Source organism: Pan paniscus, chromosome 1 (genome assembly GCF_029289425.2).
Source record: "Pan paniscus chromosome 1, NHGRI_mPanPan1-v2.0_pri, whole genome shotgun sequence".
NCBI classification, from domain to species: domain Eukaryota; kingdom Metazoa; phylum Chordata; class Mammalia; order Primates; family Hominidae; genus Pan; species Pan paniscus.
Genome location: NC_073249.2, coordinates 208,779,736 through 208,797,672, shown reverse-complemented (window position 1 = coordinate 208,797,672; position 17,937 = coordinate 208,779,736). Strand labels below are relative to the sequence as shown.

The following is a 17,937-nucleotide window of genomic DNA, read 5'->3' as shown; positions in this document are numbered from 1 at the left end:
TTTGTCAGGACTTCACTCCTCAGTGAAGCCTCCCTGACCTCCCAGCAATTTCAAATTTTAAATAGAAGCGCCCCCTCCACTCCCAGCACTCCCTATCCCTGTCCTGTCTTTCTTTTTCTAAATACACCTGTAATCACCGACCTGCTATATTTTTCAAAGGTTACTTTGTTTACCGTCTGTGTCCCTTGACTAAAATACGAGTTCTATGAGGTCAGTGGTTTTGGTTTCTATTGTTCACAGCTGTATCCCTAGCACCTAGGATAGACCCTGGTACATAGTAGGTACTCAGTAACAATATGTTGGATGCATGAATGACCAGATAGCTATTGCCTTCTCAGAGCTGGGTACTGTGCTCAGTGTGAGAGACAGAACTGGAAGCAAGATATCTTCTAGTTTCCATCTCCCCATGGCACTGAGCCCAGAGCAGAACACGCTAAGATAAATACCTATTACCTTGGATCGGATCTTGGTGCCAGCAGGAGTCCAGGCATTTTAATTTTGTTTTGACAAAGGGGCTGATGGGAGAAGCTGGCTGGCTCTTCTGTCTCTCATCTGCTGGCAGCCCTGGGCACCCTGGCCTGACCTTCCCCGCCTTCAGCACCACGTAGCGCAGGACAGTCAAACATAATTGGCCTGCCCTACTTTTTAAGAGAACCCAGATTGAAGGACTGGGCTTTTGGTGGGCTGACCTGTTTAAGAGCCTTAAGAGGAAGCTCGGAGTTTCAATTTTCCACTGCCAAAGCAAAGCTGTTTTTAGCTCCGCTTTGATGAAGCGGCGGGAGTCAGGTTCGGCCCCGGGTCATCCATCAGCTGACCTGGTTGGGAAAGGCCTCCTGTGGGGGCCCCAGCCCTAACCGCAGCTTCGCAAGGAATGCTCAGGTTTGCTTTGCCCAACTGGAGTCATCGGTCCTGCTCTGAAGCTGCCCCTGGTCCATCCCAAAAGACAGAGAGAGAGAGAGATCTCCAGCCATTCTCAAATATTTTATCTTGTTGATGGGCCCCTGGACTTGAGTTCCTGCCCAGTTCCTCCAGGAATTAGCTGCGTGACCTCAGACAAATTGCTTGGCCTCCCTGGGCCTCAGTTTCCTAATCTGTTCAGTGAGGTTCATCATTCTGATCTCAATGGGTGGTTGTAGGTACTAAATGATGTAATGCCGGTTGACTGCTGTGTCCATCTCAGGCTTTGAGGATATTTCACCTGGACCCTCTCCCTGCAGGAAACTGGGCTGATTGACATCCACGCGGGTAGGCCAAGTCAGCTCAGAGCTTTCTCTCTGAATTGCAGTGCTCTGGCATGCTGCCTGCTTTTCTAGGGGTCAAGCACCATCTCTTTGAACCTCTTTTCTGATCGTTTTGTCAAACTGTGGTGGAAGAGTTTGGCGTCGGGGGCTCTGGCCCCATATTGGAGGGACCCATATGATGCATTCTTGCTGGAGTTTGCTTCCAGGGAAAACATGGTCCCTGCAGACAAAAGGGTCTGCCCTTGGTCACCAGAAGCAGAGGCAGGTTGTGCACCAGGCCCCCATGTTGCTGTGGAGCCATAGTCTGATGCCTCGATGACCCCAGAGCCTCCACTCACTCTGCCTGCCCTTTATGACTCTCTCTCCAGCCTGAAAGAGTTTGTTTCTGTTCTGCCACTGACTGATTATGTGACCTTGCAGAAGCCTCGGCCTCTCTGTGTGCTACACCCACCTCAAACAGCAACTAGCCTGTGAGTTAAGGGCACTGTCTTCATCCATTTGGAAAGCTATAACAAAATACCATAAACCAGGTGGTTTATGAACAATAGACATTCATTTCTCACAGCTCTGGAGACCGGGAAGCCCAAGGTCAAGGCAGATTCCAGGTTGGTTGGGGGCCCACTACTTGGCACATGGAGCCCTCTCACCCCATGAGCCAGAAAGTGGCTGTGTCCTCCCATGCTGGAAGAGACCAGGCAGCTCTCTGGGGCCTCTTTTGTGGGGGTGCTCATCCCACCGTAATCGCCTCCCAAAAGCCCCTCCTTCTAATACAATTCCATTGGTAATTAGGTTTCAATATCTGAATTTGAGGAGGACACAAACATTGGGACCGTAGCAGATATCAGCTCTGGAGCCTGGCTGCAGGGTTCAGGGCCCAGCTTTGACACTCTCTGGTTGAGTAACCTCAGCCAACAAGTTGTAAGCAACATCCCTGTGACTCAGTTTCCTCCTCTGTGAGGGCCGGGTGACAATAACAACACCTACTTCATGGGAGTGTTGTGAAATTGAGTTTTACAGATGGGGAAACGGAGGCATTAAATAACTTGTCCCAGATCACTCAACTACAGCATGTTACAGCTGGGCGGTTCTGGCCCATGGGAAGGTCTAGACAGGATTAGCTATTATTGTTCTTATTGCAAAGGGCTTTCCCTGAGAATTGAATGAGATCAGTTTTCAGTGCCTCGCACAGGGTGTCGCACACAGGAGGTGCTCAGTGAACCTCTCACTGGTACACTGATGAACGAGGCCTGCATCGGCCCCTGGAACTCAAGGGTGAGGGACCTGATGCTGACCTTGCACACAGTAGGGGCACAGCCGTGTTCATTGAAAAAAGATCATAGAAACAACAGGTTGAGGAAGTCCGGGAAACCCAGAGGCAGCCACCTTCCACGCCCGTCTTCCCTCTTCTGCTGGAGGCAGGCTTGGTTCCAACAGGCTTGGGGCCTTCCTGATGCCAGTTCTCACCCACCACCAAGTAGAGAGGCAGAGGCAGAGATTCCTGTTAAATAAAGCAATCACGAACGATAGGAAGGAGGCGGCGAGCTCAGCCACGGGCCCAGCCTTCCAAGTTTGCTCACTGCCCAGTTTCTTTGGTCTCATTTCCCTTTGGCCAACCACCTGGCTCCTGGTTCCCCACCACACGGAGTCTTTTTCTGAAGAGCACGTGCCCCATGCCCCCTGCCTGCCGGTCCCGGGATGGCGTCGGGTGAAGGTAGGAAAAACACTCTGAACCCTGGGCCCTCCCGCCCCTGCCCACCCCTGAACCCAGAGCCTGAGTCCAACAGGCTGACCAGTGAGGGGCTAAGTGGATCAGTCAGGACCTGGAGGAGGAAGTGGTTTCCATGGCAGCAGCCAGAGTCTGGAAAAGAGACCTGGAGAGGAAGCGGGTGGAGAAGAGCGGGAGATGTCGGAATGGGTGAAGGGGAGCGGGAAGCGATGGGCCAGGAAGTCAGGGGAAGGGGTCAGCCAGTGAAAGATGGAGGGTGGGAATGGGGAAGCGGGTTCAGGGCCCAAGGTGAACAGCAGTGGCTGGACAGGGCAGGAAAGAGCGGTCGGGACCAGCGACCCCATATCTGTCACCACCCAAGGGCCTGTCACTGACTTCCTGGCTTGGATGATCTGGGATCCCAAGCTAAGCTCTCTCTGGTTTTTCTTGGGGTAATTCAACATTGGAAAATAAAACCTGATTTCTCAGAGGTGCTTTCTCACGTTGGAAAAAGGTTCCTACCAGTTTGCCCACTGGTAAATCATGACTGGCAGGTCTGGGGTGTCCCTCTAGTTAGGAGTAAGGGAGCTTTCCATGGTGACCTTGTCCTGTCCCAGCTTCACCACCCAGGGCCTCAGGACAAAGGGCTTGAGGTGCAGAAGCTGAAGCTGAGAGCCGATGACCTGCCTGAGGTCACACAGTCCTGGGAGGTAGAGCAGAGTGTGGTGAGCCCCACCCGTCCAGCACCAAAAGTCCCCTTGCAGTGTGAAGATAGAACTGAGAAAGATGTGGCTCAAACATGGCCCAGTGTGAGTCAAGAGTTGTCCCCTCGTTCTCACCCTTCAAGGTCAGCAGGAGGAAATGGCCAAGGAGCTAAGGCAGCTGGGCCGCCAACGATCAGGCCAATTTAAGAGATGTCTATGGCAGGGGTGGAGCCTGAGACGGGACCCAGGCTCCCTGAAGTGGGTGAGGGGAGGGCTTAGGGACGGAGCTGGGGGCAGGGCGGAGAGGGCATCGGCTGGAGTATTCTGGAACTTCTCCCCTCTGTGCCTACTTTCTTTGGCACCCCTCCTAGCCAGCCCTGCATTCCAGTGGATGCCACAGATATTTTGTACCCAATGAGCAACTGTATGACAGAAACCATTTTCAGGTTGGGGGGCGGTGAAAATCATACTAATGGCTTTTTAAAGGCCCTGAAGAAAAAGATTTCAGGCAGCCTTGGAATTGGCGAAAACACATAAGGAGGAAGGTCATAAAATTCCCAGTGTCCAGGGGCTCAGCTCTTAGGTAGTGGGGCTTTTCCGGAGGCTCCAGGCCCCCTGTCCAGCGCTGCCCCATCCCTGCCTCTCCCTCCGGTCCCACTCCCCCATCCCACTCCCAGGCTGTACAACCTGGGAGACCTTCCATCTGTGCTGAGTGTTCTCAGGGAAGCCCACCACATTAAGAATGGCCGGGCTCCTGACTGGCTCCCCAGCCAGAGGAATGGCTGGAAGGTGGCAGGAGACCCCAGGCAGTGGGCTCCCAGCCCCATGGAATGATTCTGCAGTGTCTTTTCCCTGTTTGGCTGGGGGAGAAGTTGGACCCAAATTCTCCTGCGTTGTGTGGTGAAAAGAGCACCATGTATTTCTGGTTCATTGAGATACCTTGACTCATTGAGACTTCTGGCTCACAGCAGCCACAGCTGCCGATCACTGAGCACGTACTCCACATCCGCCTCTGGATGGATGCATAGGCTTTGTAACAACATGGCCGGATCGCCAAGCCTCCAACCGCCTGCAGGGGGCGGTCATGAGCCCCCATTTCCCAGAACCTTTGACGGATCACCTGGTCCAGGTGGCCCGGCCTCTCCTTCCCAGATCTGCTGCTGATTGCTGCCTGGCCTTGCATAAATCACCTCCCTGTCTTTAGTTTTCTTGACTGGACAAACCAGGACTAGCTGGTCACCCTGGTTAAGACCAGACTCTTCTGGGAGAGCTATTAAAGGAATGGAGCTTCTCCATGTACATTCTGTGCTCACAAGACAGGTCCCTTAGCTCAAGGGAGGGTCTCCTGTGTCCCCCTGCTTTTCTGCTTGGTGCTGTCCAATGGCCCCACACCTCCCGGAGGAAGTGTGTCCCTACTGTGTCCCTGGAAAGGGCCTGATGGAGGAGAAAACCCAGGGCTTGGCCAAAAGGAGGGTAGGGAGTCATTTCAGGATTTGGGGTTATTCCATCTTCGGTATCCTTGGAGCTGTAACTTCGCCTTCACAGGCAGGTCCCCAGGAATATATTGACACCATTGTTAAGGTGTCCTTAGTCAAGTTCACAGCAGGGAGGATGAGACAACTTGCTCTTGAGCTAGGTCTGGAGTCTAGGTCCCACTTTCTGGGCTGAGCTCGAATGTAGACCCACCTCCACCAGGCAGGGAAAGACAGAGAGTGCATCGCCATCTCTTTCAGAAGCCGGAGGACAGGAAGCAGGTACAGAGCAGGGGCTGGGAAAGCAGATCAAGGCTCAGCATTCGGTTAGTGCAGGGGCCATGTCTGTGTGTGTACAGCTTTCTGGCAGCCCCTGGTGTTTGAAAGAACCCCTGTCCTCAAGGAATGTCCATTCAACAATATTCATTAGGCAGCTGCCCTGTGTCAAAAACATCCAAGCACTAGGCTCTGGTATTTGGGGTTTGGTGAAGCCAATGGAAGGAGACCACCCACTGTGTCTGCGGTGGGGCAGGGCAAGGGTAAACAGATGGATGGACTGAGGGGGAGGGAGAAGGACTGAGGCCCTGAGTCTTCGAGCGGGCTTCTCTGACCAGCAGCAGCGGTACCTGGTGGCTGGTTAGAAATTCTCAGGGCCCCGGAATGATTCTGCCATGCCTCTTTCCTATGTGGCTGGGGGAAAAATTAGACCACAACTCCCCAGCATTGTTTGGTGAAAAGAACATCAGCTATTTTTGATTCATTGAGACTCCAACTGTAGGCTCACCAGAATCTGCGTTGGAACCAAATCCTCAGGGGATTCTTGTGCATCCCAGAACCCCCCTGGGGTCTCCTGTAAGGGACCCCACCCCACCACAAGGTCTAGGGAGGCCTTTCCTGCCCGTCTCCATCTGTTTTCCCAGGTCTGCCAGCTACCACAAATGCTACCCCCAGTAGCTAATCTATTCCCCAGTCCTGGGAGGTTTGTGCTCTCACCCAGGGACTGTGATGGAAAAGCAAGATGCCGTGAGGGCAGCTGGGGATAGGCAGCAGCCAGGGCTGGCTGAGCAGGTGCACACCTGGGCCACTAGGCCAAGCTAACTGACCTGAGCCACCCACAGCTCCCAGCCACCTCTGCCAATTACACAGGTGTGAGGAGGTGGGGGGAAGAGCAGAGACCTCTTCCCCGCCCATGCCCCCCCTTTTTTTTCCAGGGAGTAGCAAACCTTTTCCATGTGTCTTATTAGCAAACGTCCCTCTAGTACCCAGAGTGGCCAGACACTTTATTGCCAGTTTTATTAGCTCTGCCTCACGGCTCTGTCCAGGTGGAGCAGGCATTCTGCAAATGTTGCCCCCATATCACAGGGCATGACCCTGAACTTGGAGAATGAGCAGGTGTTGGAGGGAGTGAGAAACAAGGCCCAGGCCTCAGGGAAGAAGCAGCCCATCAGGGATGCATGGCAGGCGCAGAAACAGTAAAACTTCATTACTTCATGCTTGGGATCTTTCCAGCAGGAATGAGGGAGGGCAGAGCCCAGGCAGGCACTTGGCTCATAAGATTGCAGGGGGTGTGTTTAACCTACTTGCAGGAACGACTCTGTCCCCAGCCCTTTAGAAGCTTGGTTTCCATGCAAACAATGGTTATACAAATGAAAAGCCTCTCTCATCTCTTCATTAAAGCACAGCCTCAAAGGACCCATCACTACCTGAATCTTCTCTGTTAGCCCAGAATGAGATACTGTGTATATAAATGAAGACGTTTGAATTACAAAATGCTTTTTAAATCGGGTAGATTATGAAAGTTTGGTCCTGAAGAGTCTTCTCCTTCAGTTGCTGAATTTTGGCAAGGATGCAAAACCACACACCACGTTCCTCCCTCCATCTGTCCCTCCCTTCCTCCTTTCTGGGTCTGGGCCACATCTGAGTTTGCAGTCAGACTGAATTTGGGCTTGCTCCCGTAGTCGATGGAAGCTGCAGGAAGGGTTTATGTTGGGAAAGGACAGGCCAGATCTTCGCTGTCATAAGGTCACTCTGACAGCAGGGTGGGGGCCTCAGGCAGGGAGACGGTGGCAAGAATGAAGACAAAAATGGAGAGGTTCTGGGCCAAGCAAGACAGTGGGGTGGAGGCGAGGAAACATCGCTGAGCCTCCTGTGCCACAACATCCTCTAATCTGGGGGAAGATTAAAAGAAAAGAGGGTCAGGGGCACCTAGGCAAATGTCATGCACCCTTTTCTCATAGAGAAATCCTGTAGCTCCCCATTCTTCCTCTCCAAGCCTTTTGATCCACGTTGCACACACAATTCCAACAGGACTTGTTATTTGAAGCTCACTGCAAATTGACAGCAACACTTAGAAAGTAGGAATAGGTTGGCGGGGAGGGGCATGAGGGGCAACATGGAGTGAGCTGCTTCTAGAAGAAGGCACTGAGCAGTGTGGGCAAAAAGACAAAAACTCATGAAAAACCAAGAAGCCATCATGCAGCCACTTTAGAAGACATTTGGGCAGTGTCTTATAAAGTTAGGTATAGGACCAGCCATGCCATGTCCTCATTTGCACACACAGCACCTCTCCCTGGGCTAACAGAGACGATCCAGGTAGCTGCCAGGCCTTTGAGGCTCTTTAATGAAGAGAGAGCCATCCAGGTGTCCATCAACAGGAGGATGGGTAAGTAAATGGTGTGTAGCCACGAAATGTGATGCTGTTCAGTGGGGAAAGGGACGCAACAACTGGTAAAGGCAACAACATGAATGAATCTCAAAATAATGACAAGGAGTGGAAGAAACCAAGCAAAACATAGTACACACTTTGTGATTCCATTTATATAAAATCCTAGGAATCATGATTTATAGTGACAGAAAGAGGATCAATGGCTGCCTGAGGATGAGGGGCATAGATTATAAAAGGGCACAAGGAGCCTTTTGGGAGAGATGAGTATGTTCATTATCTTGATTGTGGCAATGGTTTCAATACATTGAAACTTATCAAATGTGGAAATGCTGAGTAGGTACAATTTATTGTTTGTCAATTATACCCCAATAAAGCAATTAATAAAATTGAAACAAACAAAGGCAAGGATCCCAGGAGACATTTAGCATCAGGATAAGCTCACCTAACACATTGCAAAACCCCTAAGACTCGACAGGATGAGATTGATGTTTGTTTTAATGACCTTGATCCTGGGACAGGTGAATTAACGTCCAGCCTCCTCCCTCTAAGAAGTAGACGGATGTAGACAGGAGGCAGATTCCAGAGAAAAGGTGTCTTTATAGTGTGGTCATTTAAAAGTATAGATGTTCCTGGACTTATGAGGGGATTACGTCCCAATAAGTCCATCATAAGTTCAAAATATCTTAGGTCAAAAATGCACTTAAAACATCTGATCTACAGAACATCATGGCTTAGCGCCTAACCTAGCTTAAATGTGCTGAAAACTCTTTCATTAGCCGACACTCAGGCAAAATAATCCAACACAAAGCCCATTTTGTATTAAAGAGCTGAGTATCTCATGGAATGTATTAAATACCATACTGAAATTGAACAATGGAATGGTTGTATGGCTACTCAAAGTCTGGTTTCTACCGAGTGCGTATGGCTTTCACGCTGTCTTAAGTCAAAAAATCATAAGTTGAACCATTGTGAGTTGGGGACCTTCTGTATCGTTTTGTCTGTCTTGTTCCCTGATATATACTCAACACCACAAGCGGTGTGTGGTACATGGTGGGTGCTTAACGATTTGTTTTAAAATTTTCATCAATTAACAGTGTAAGGAGAATATGACAAGCACTCCCAGCATGCCAGGCCCTGTTGTAAGTGCACTGGTAAGTGTTCATTCATTCAGGCTTCAGTTCTCAGCAAAAGTCAAATATTGGATCACTTGGTTCTTCAACAGCACAGGAAAAGCAAATCAAACTCATTTCCTGCGTCCTCACAGCTCCACCCTCCCCTCCAGTGTCTCCATTCTATGAAAATCTAGGATTCTTCCCAGTGGAAAGGCAAAACCAGGAAAGGAAAGCTAAGCAGAGGCTGTAAACTCGTGTGGGGCGTGGAGAATGTGCACAGGACTTGCTCAGCAAACCTCAGTCATCAGAATTAAGGGGCCCGCCAGAAGCTTGGAGCAGGAAATTTAGGAAAATAAAAGGCCATCCTGTTTCTTCCAGCAGGGAGAAAACATATGGCTCTCATTACCTAGAGAGGTGGCAAGCCTCAGAATAGAAACATGCTCAAGAGTGATGGAGGCAAATTCAGAGACCAGAGAGCTCAAATCAATTTGCTGATAAAGGAAGATCAGGGGGCAGTCAGGGAGAGCATTCATGGGCTCCAGCCTCCATCTGGCTTGAATTCAAATCATGCCACCTACTCACTCTATGTAGCAAAGATTCAGTTAGAGAGGGTAAAATGCTCAGTGCAGTGCCTCCTACTGTAAATCTTTATACATATTGGCACCTCCCCAGATGCTGTAATCCACAAGGCAGGTGTCATAGCACCCATGTATCAGATGGAGAAACCGAAGCTCAAAGAAGCCAAAGGACCTCATCCAACATCACATGCTAGTCAGGTGCAGAGCCAAGACTAGAGCCCAGGGCTCTTGACTCCTGGTGCAGGCTGTTTCCACTAACCTCATTCATACAGGTGATACTCCTTGAGCACCTACCAAGTGACCGGGCTTCCCTCCTTGCCTGGGAGGGAAAAGAAACAAGTTATACTGCAGCATGACATGGACAGGTATGTGCTCCCAGAGACAGATGCAGCCCTGGAGAGGTGGAGATGAATTATGTCTTTGGAGGGCTGGGCAGTCAAGGTAGCCTGCCTGGTGGAGGTGGCATCTGAATGTAGAGCCTATAGAGCTTAACATTATAGGCACAAGCATGGAGGCAGGGACCAAAACCTCCAGCATCCGTGTACCCACTCCCAATCCAAGCCTCAGTTTAGGGCATGGCATACTTCTGTTGAAGGTGGATGGCCCACAGCCCTGGCCCCAGATTCAGCAGAAGCTGCAGTGCCCAGCGCTTGCATGGCCTTACCTAGTGAAGGCATGCAGGTCACTGGGCATGCAGCATCCGCTCTCGCTGTGCCTGGCTTTTCAAAAACACAATTACTCGCCCTTCAGAGATGCCGTCGGTGTTGGTAAACTCCAGCCGCTAAACTGCATTACACTGATCTCTCCAGAAACCTTTGCAGTTATTAATAGTTTATTGATCACAGCCCATTGCTGATGAGAGCAGGCCTCCTCACCCTCACCCCCCTCGGGTCCCTGCTATCTGTGGAAAGCCTTCTATTCATCATGCAGATCAATGCCACTCAATTCTGGGGAAAGGGAGTCTCTGGGCCACTTAATCCACTTTAGAAAGAAGACAGAAAAGACCAAATTTTAGATGAGGTGCTGAGAAGAGGTGGATTGGTCAAAACCAAAGCTGTGACCTGGCAGCTGTTTGGTCTGCCAATGAGAACTAGAATCTGCCTTGGTTGGAAGTGGGGGGATCCTGGCCATGTCAGATGGTAACAGGGGAAACCAGGTGAGGGGTATACAGAGATCTCTGTTATATTTGCAAATCTTCTGTGATTCTAAACTTATCCAAAATACAAATTTTATTTTTTTAGAAAATAACTTGGCTCATGGGAGGAATGGAAAGAATGCCACTGTAGCTGGAGGAAGGGGCAGGGGCGAGAGAGAAGGGAAGGTGGGAGACATGGCTGGAGGAAGGGGCAGGGGCGTGGGAGAAGGGAAGGTGGAAGACATAGCTAGAGATGTAGAAGGAAAAAGTGTGCTGGGCCCTGTTGGCCAAGATGATGATTCTTATCTCTCTTTTTGCCATTTTTTATTGATAAACTTTATTTTTTAGAGCAGCTTTAGGTTCACAGCAAAACTGAGCAGAAAGTACAGAAAGTTCCCACCTGCCCCTGTCCCACACATGTACAACCTCTGCCACCATTGACTTCCTACACTTCAGTGACACATTTGTTACCATCAATTAACCTACATGGATACATCGTTACCACCCAAAATCCGTAGTTCACAGTAGGGTTCACTTTTGGTGTTCTGCATTTACTAGGTTTTGGCACAGGTTACTACCTTTTAAAATATTTTTATCAAATTGATATTGCTGTCTCATATTTTAAAATTTACAGTTTTATTTCTATTTAGGAGATTTTTATATTCTCCATTTTATTTTATTTTATTTCCATAGGTTATTGGGGAACAGGTAGTGTTTGGTTACGTAAGTTCTTTAGTGGTGATTTGTGAGATTTAGGTGTGCCCATCACCCGAGCAGTATGCCCTATCCCAATTTGTAGTCTTTTATCTCTCACCCCCTCCCACCTTTTCCCCCAAATTCCCAAAGTTTATTGTATCATTCTTATGCCTTTGCATCCTCCTAGCTTAGCTCCCACTTATGCATGAGAACATACAATGTATGGTTTTCCATTCTTGAGTTACTTCCCTTAGAATAGGGGTCTCCAATTCCATCCAGGTTGCTGTGAATGCCATTATTTTGTTCCTTTTTATGGCTGAGTAGTATTCCACGGTATAGATATATACCACAGTTTTTTAATCCAGTCATTGATTAATGGGCATTTGAGCTGGTTCCATATTTTTGCAATTGCAAATTGTGCTGCTATAAACATGTGTGTGCAAGTATCTTTTTCATATAATGTCTTTGTCGTAAAAGCAGAGAGAGCCTTTGTTGGGACTTAGGTAAGGGAGTACCATTCATCTCATTTGCATTTGAAAAGATCTGGATTCTACCTGGAGAATGGATCAGGAGGGAGATTACCAGGGACAGAAAGCCCAGTAAACCTCTGCCTCCATATTCCAGGTGAGAAGAGATGCTGACTGTGGAGATGGAGGGAAGTGGATAGTTCAGGATCTATTAGGAGTAGAACACCCAGGACTTGGTCGCTGTCTGTATTTGGAGGATGTGGAAGTGGGAGATGTCAAGGAGGGTGCCCAAGAGTGTGCCTTGGGCTAATGGTGGAGGACAGGTCTGGACATTCAAGGAACTAGGGAACCTGGGCTTGCTCCTTCAATCGATGGTAGAAGGAGCATCTGGGGCTGTACACATAGTCCTCAGTGAGAAGCTGCCTTTTTCATAAAGCAGCAATCCCGGTGTACCCCGAGCTGTCTTCTATACCACCTGTGAGATGTCACCTACATGTGTCACCCAAGCATATTGCTTATGTTACTATCACCTGAGCATGTCATCAGGGTAGCAGTTGCCTAAACATGACACCTGTGTCGCTATCCTATAAACACATCTTCTGCAGCCATCACCTAGGTGGCGGTTACCTGCATGTATCTGCCTGGGTGTCAACCATGTTATTATTATCTTATTACCTCACCTGGAGAGCTGCCAGCTACACATGTCTCCCGAGCCTGTTTCTTTACAGAGCTGTCGCCTGAACCTGCCACCTGCACTCCTTTCACCTACAAAAGTCATTTAAGCAGGTTGTCTCTATAACCAACACCTATGAGTGTCACCAAGTGCAAATTCTGCTCCTACTGTTTGTAAGCCATGGGGCCTTGGGTAAGTCATGCCATCTCTCTCTGAGTCTCTTTTTTTTTTTATCTAAAATATGTCACTCCAGGTGACTGTCACTCAGTAATGGTGCCTGGTAGAGAGGCTATTTTTTCAGTCTAGCTGAGTTACAAACAAAGAAAATCATTCCCGGAGGGGAGACTGGTCCCCTGCTGTTCCCATGTCACTGTGCTCTTTCTTCTGAGATCAGGGAGTGGAGGGGGACGGCGTCTTCTCAACAAAGTCCCCCTGATGAAAAGCTTCCCATTCTTTAAGTCCTTCCATGACAGTCGGTAGAACAGATGTCAACCTCTGTGTGTTCTATGTAAATGAAGGTGTTTGTTTATGCTAATGTGTGCTGGGTGGTGGGCGGGATGGGCTGGCTCAGCTCACTAAGACGACAGTGATGGAAAAAGAGGCTGGCAGCCCAGGTGTGGGGGGACAGTGAGTCACAGGGGAAAAGGAGCCAGAAGACGAAGATGGAGCAGGTAGCTAAAAGGAGAGAAGAAAAGAGCGAAGCTGAGGTTATGTTGCTCTGCAGAAGCAGGTGGGAGAGCAAAGTGGGAAGTGTGTCCAGGAGGCTGAAGGGAGGATAAGAACTGGATTGAAAGAACCTTCCTTCTCAGGGGTGGCAGATGGGTCACACGCCCAAGAGCGTGAGCGCCAACCAACTGCTGCTCTTTCCTGTCCCCAGTGGGGTCCTTGTCAGGCAGGTTAGTCAGGTAAGTCCGTGGGTATGGATCCCTTCCCATAGTTTTCTGCTATGACTTGAGAACTTCTAAGACTTAATCAGAACCCCAGTCCCTCTAAGTTGTAGCCAGAATAGGCTGGAACTCGCATGAAGACAGACATATTTCCCCAATGCAGCAATGACATAGCCTCTGCAACTCCAGGCCAAGGCTCCTTCCCATCCAAGTGTCCAGATTCCACTTGCCAGGAATTCGCTCTCCCCACAGAGCTTCGCAGGACCCAGGAACAACACAAAATGGCCCCTCTGTCCATTTGGTGCAACGTTCCTGCTTACAGAAGTCCTGCAGGGACATCATTGCATTTAATCTTCACTGCAGTCACAGGAAGTAGCATCTCCACTGTTTAGGAAAGAAAATGGAGTCTCCAGGAGAGATGGACTGACTTAGCCAAGGTCCCATGATTTACAAACAGTAGGAGCAGAATTGGAACCTGGTTCTCTTTGACTCCATGTCAAGGCTCTTTTCAATATAGAAGGGAGGAAAGAGCCTCCCTGCTTGCATTTTCCATGGGGAGACAGAACAACATACCAACTCATTTTCACATGGTCTGACCCTATAGATGCTATAGAAAGATCCAGAACAGGAGCCGTCCAACTACAGCCTGCAGGCCAAATCTAGCCCATCGCCTATTTTTTCACAACTTGTGAACTGAGAATGCTTTTTGTACTTTGAAATGGTTGGAGAAAAAAACAGAAGAAGGATATTGTATGGCAAATGAAAATTATATGAAATTCAAATTTAAATGATCATAAGTAAAGTTTTATTGGAGCACAGTTGCACCAATTTGTTTACACACCGATTGTAGCTGCTTTTGTGCTGCAAGGACAGGGTTGAATTGCAATTGTAAAGGGCAAGAAAGCCTAAAATATTTACTCTCTGGACTTTTAGGAGAAAAGTCTGAAAGCAGGTTTGAGGGGGTCTCTCCCATCCTTAGGGATCACCTCTTCTGAGACACCCTCCCAACCACCTCAGAGGTGGAAGTGGCTGCTCCCCAACCTGAGCTCAGATAAGCTCACGCTTTTCCATGTGAGTGTGGAACCCAGATCAGCTTCTCTACCTCCTTGTCCGCTGGGATGGGGGCTCCTTTGGTACCTGAATTTTATTGTCTTTCTCTTCCATGATCTCAGGACTGGGCATGAAGTGGCAGCATGGCGGCATGGAGAGAGAAATTCAAATTTCCATACTGGTTCTTATTAGCAATTGAGTTCCGTCCTGAGCCTCAGTTTCCTTGTTTATGAAATGGGAATATGGACCCTATGTGGAGGCCGTCATGAGGAAAGAGGGAGCCGATGCCTCCAGTGACAGTTTTGGGCCCATACTGCATGCAGCGACATACTAAATGCCCATACCTCTTCACCTGTGCCATCCTCACGGCTCCCTGGAAGTGGGCACCATCCCAGGCTCATGGAAGCCAACAGGCTAAATAACTGCTCCAGGACCCACAGAGCACAAATTGGGCTCTGGCTGAACACAGTCCACACCTTCACTGTCTGAGATGCCGAGCACAGGGTCTGCATACAGTCGGTGTTCCATAAATGCTCCCCTCCTCCCAGCCCAGCACACAGGCCTATGTTTGTTAGTGGAGGCTGCACCAGTGGGCATCAGGATGAGTTTCCTTGAACGCTGCCTCACCCAGCCCCATGATGATGGGCCCTCACCCTGTCTTCTGCCTCCCCCAGGCTGCCCGAGGTCCGGATCTCGGACAATGGTCCCTATGAGTGCCATGTGGGCATCTACGACCGTGCCACCAGGGAGAAGGTGGTCCTGGCATCAGGCAACATCTTCCTCAACGTCATGGGTGAGTGCAGGGCCACTGGCCCCTGGTGTCTCAGTGAGGAGGACGAGTATGCTTGAGTGTGTGAATGTGTGCACACAGGCACACATGCGTGCACAGAGCGGCCATCCTGGGGGCCATCCACCAGAAGTTCTGTTGTGCTGGTGTCTTCCCTTTCCTGCCCTTGTTGTGGAGGGGCAACCAGACCAAGCTGAACCAAGGTGTGACCTGCGAAGTCTTGCCCCCCATGGGCCTCCCCTCAGGAGGTCCCCTTCTCAGCACAGGTACCCCAACAGGTCCCTCCCCAGGGAGTGAAGGATAGCACCTCAGCCGAGATGCACACCTGCTGCAGAGGGAACTATTCTGCCCCTCAGCCAAAAGATTCCCCTGCACCTCCTGAAGCCTTAAGGGAGAGGGCATAGGATCAGGAGATGAATTAGAAAGCGCTCATGGCTGGGATTCAGAGCTCCTGGGTTCTCACCCTCTCCCCATGCCTCCATTTATGCACATGTAAAATGGAGGTAATAATACTGGTGTCTGTCTCTAGCTGGCTGGGTCCTTGGGTAAGTCTAGCCCCATCCCAGACTCAGTTTCCCCATGTGTAAAACAAGAATGCTGCTCTGCACGTTCTCAGAAGCCCCCACTGGCTCTAATGTTCTTGTCAGATACACACCTTTGGATTCTGGCTCTATTGCAAGGATGCTGGGGACTTGGCCTTGACTCCAGACTCTGTGTTCTCCGGTTTTCTTATCAAATAATACATATCAGGGAAACAAAGCTTGCGGTACACAGGCAATCGATGAAAGCATAAAGGCCCCGCCGAAAGCCGCCGCTTCTGGGGAAATTGAAAACCTCCAAAGGCCAGACCTCCAGAGGGACATTAATTCCTGCAGCACTCCCGTGGTGGTTCTGGCTTCCCGATGGAGCCACGATGCAGGAGGTGGCATTGCCAGGAAAAGCCCCTCTCTCGCAGTTACTCATGCACCACTCAGCTCCTCTGATAAAGGAACTAGCAGCATTTGGGTGCCTGGCCCTGGGTTGGCCGCACCAGGGAACCTAGGAGGGACAGAACTCAGTTTGCACCATCAAGGAACTCCCAGTCTGATGAGAGACATGTACTTAACCAATCATTTATGCATCACAATGTACTGAGCACCTACCTATGAGGTGGCCGGGAATGGACCCAAACTTTTTATAGGACAAATGCTTATCTGTAGAGATTTTGCAGGAGACAAGCATAAAACACATGCAGAGATGAATCAAAAAGAGCCTGCAACATGCTGGAAGGAAATAAATCAGAGTAAAGGGATAAAGAGTGACTGCAGGTGGGTGGCTGCTAGCATAGGGAGTGGACTCAGGGAAGGCCCCTCTGCAGCTATTGGGCTGAGTGCTTTACATGTGTTATGTCATTTAGTCCTCACAACCAATCCAAGGGTACATGCTAGCATTAACTCCATTTTGCAGATGCAGAAATGGATCACAGAGAAAGCAAGCAACTTGCCTAAAGTACATGCTAGCATTAATTCCATTTTGCAGATGCAGAAATGGATCACAGAGAAAGCAAGCAACTTGCCTAAAGTCACACAGCCAAGATCACAAAATCCTCCTATGATATCAGGCAGCTCAGTGTTGGGCCAGGACTCAGGCATCTTGACTCCAAGGCCAGCTCTGTCACGTTGCTGGAGGCAGTGAAGACACTGCGCTAAGGCCTCAATCTAAGGTGCCTTCAAGCAAGGCCAGAGTCCTTAAAAACCATCCCTCCATGAGGCCCACACTTCCCATTACTTCACCAAAGAACCCTGAGCAGGTTATTCTCCTTCTGTGGCCTCAATTTCCCCCATCTGTACTGTATTAGTCCATTTTCATGTTGCTGATAAAGACATACCCAAGACTGGGCAGTTTGCAAAAGAAAAAGGTTTAATGGAATCACAGTTCCACATGGCTGGGGAGGCCTCACAATCACGGTGGAAGGTGAAAGACATATCTCACATGGTGGCAGACAAGAGAAGAGAACTTGTGCAGGGAAACTCCCCTTTATAAAACCATCAGATCTTGTGAGACTTATTCACTATCATGAGAAATAGCACAGGAAAGACCGACCCCTATGATTCAGTTATCTCCCACTTGGTCCCTCCTACAACACATGGGAATTGTGGGAGCTACAGTATAAGATGAGATTTGAGTTGGGACACAGCCAAACCATATCATGTATCATCAGAGGGTTGATCCTACACTCCCTCCCTGCTCCGACACTTCTGAGTCCCTTACTCCATCCACTAGGTGAGGAAACTGAGGCACAGAGTGATCTCGTGGGACTCACTCAGGTTGCACAACTGGCCTGATGGTCTCTGCTGAGCAAGGGAGTGTGCTCCTGTGGGCCTCAATTTCCCCATCTGTAAAACAGGGATAAGGATGCTTCCCTCCTAGGGTGGCTGTGAGGCTTAAAGTAGATAAAGTTTGCAGAACACTTACCTCATCAAGAATATCATTGAAGAGCTCAGTTACTTGGATACTGTTGTTTTTATTATCACTGTCTCTGGTGTGCCCACTCCTGGGCACAACTGTGGCTGCCTCCCTCTTGCCCCTGGTTTTGGCCCCAGCAAAGAGAAGTCCCCCATTCACAGCTCCAAAGAGCCCTGCACTAGTCTGAGGAATGACTGCTCTGGGAACACAGCTTCACGCACCGCGGCGAACTGGAAGCCAGGGTGTGTCTCTGGGAGTGGCAGAGACAGGGGTCTCTCCTTACTCACCTTCTCTGGGCTTCTTCCCCAAAGGTCTGCGTG

General features: G+C 49.6%; 1 protein-coding gene across 1 annotated transcript in view; it reads left to right on the top strand.

Annotated features, from left to right (window-relative positions):
* IGSF21 (immunoglobin superfamily member 21) overlaps positions 1 to 17,937 on the top strand; it is a 272,866-nt gene that overhangs the window by 212,964 nt on the left and 41,965 nt on the right. Inside the window, exon 4 of the mRNA XM_034956717.3 lies at positions 15,060 to 15,178. Coding sequence (XP_034812608.3) covers positions 15,060 to 15,178 — 119 coding nt within the window. The remainder of the gene's footprint in view (positions 1 to 15,059; positions 15,179 to 17,937) is intronic.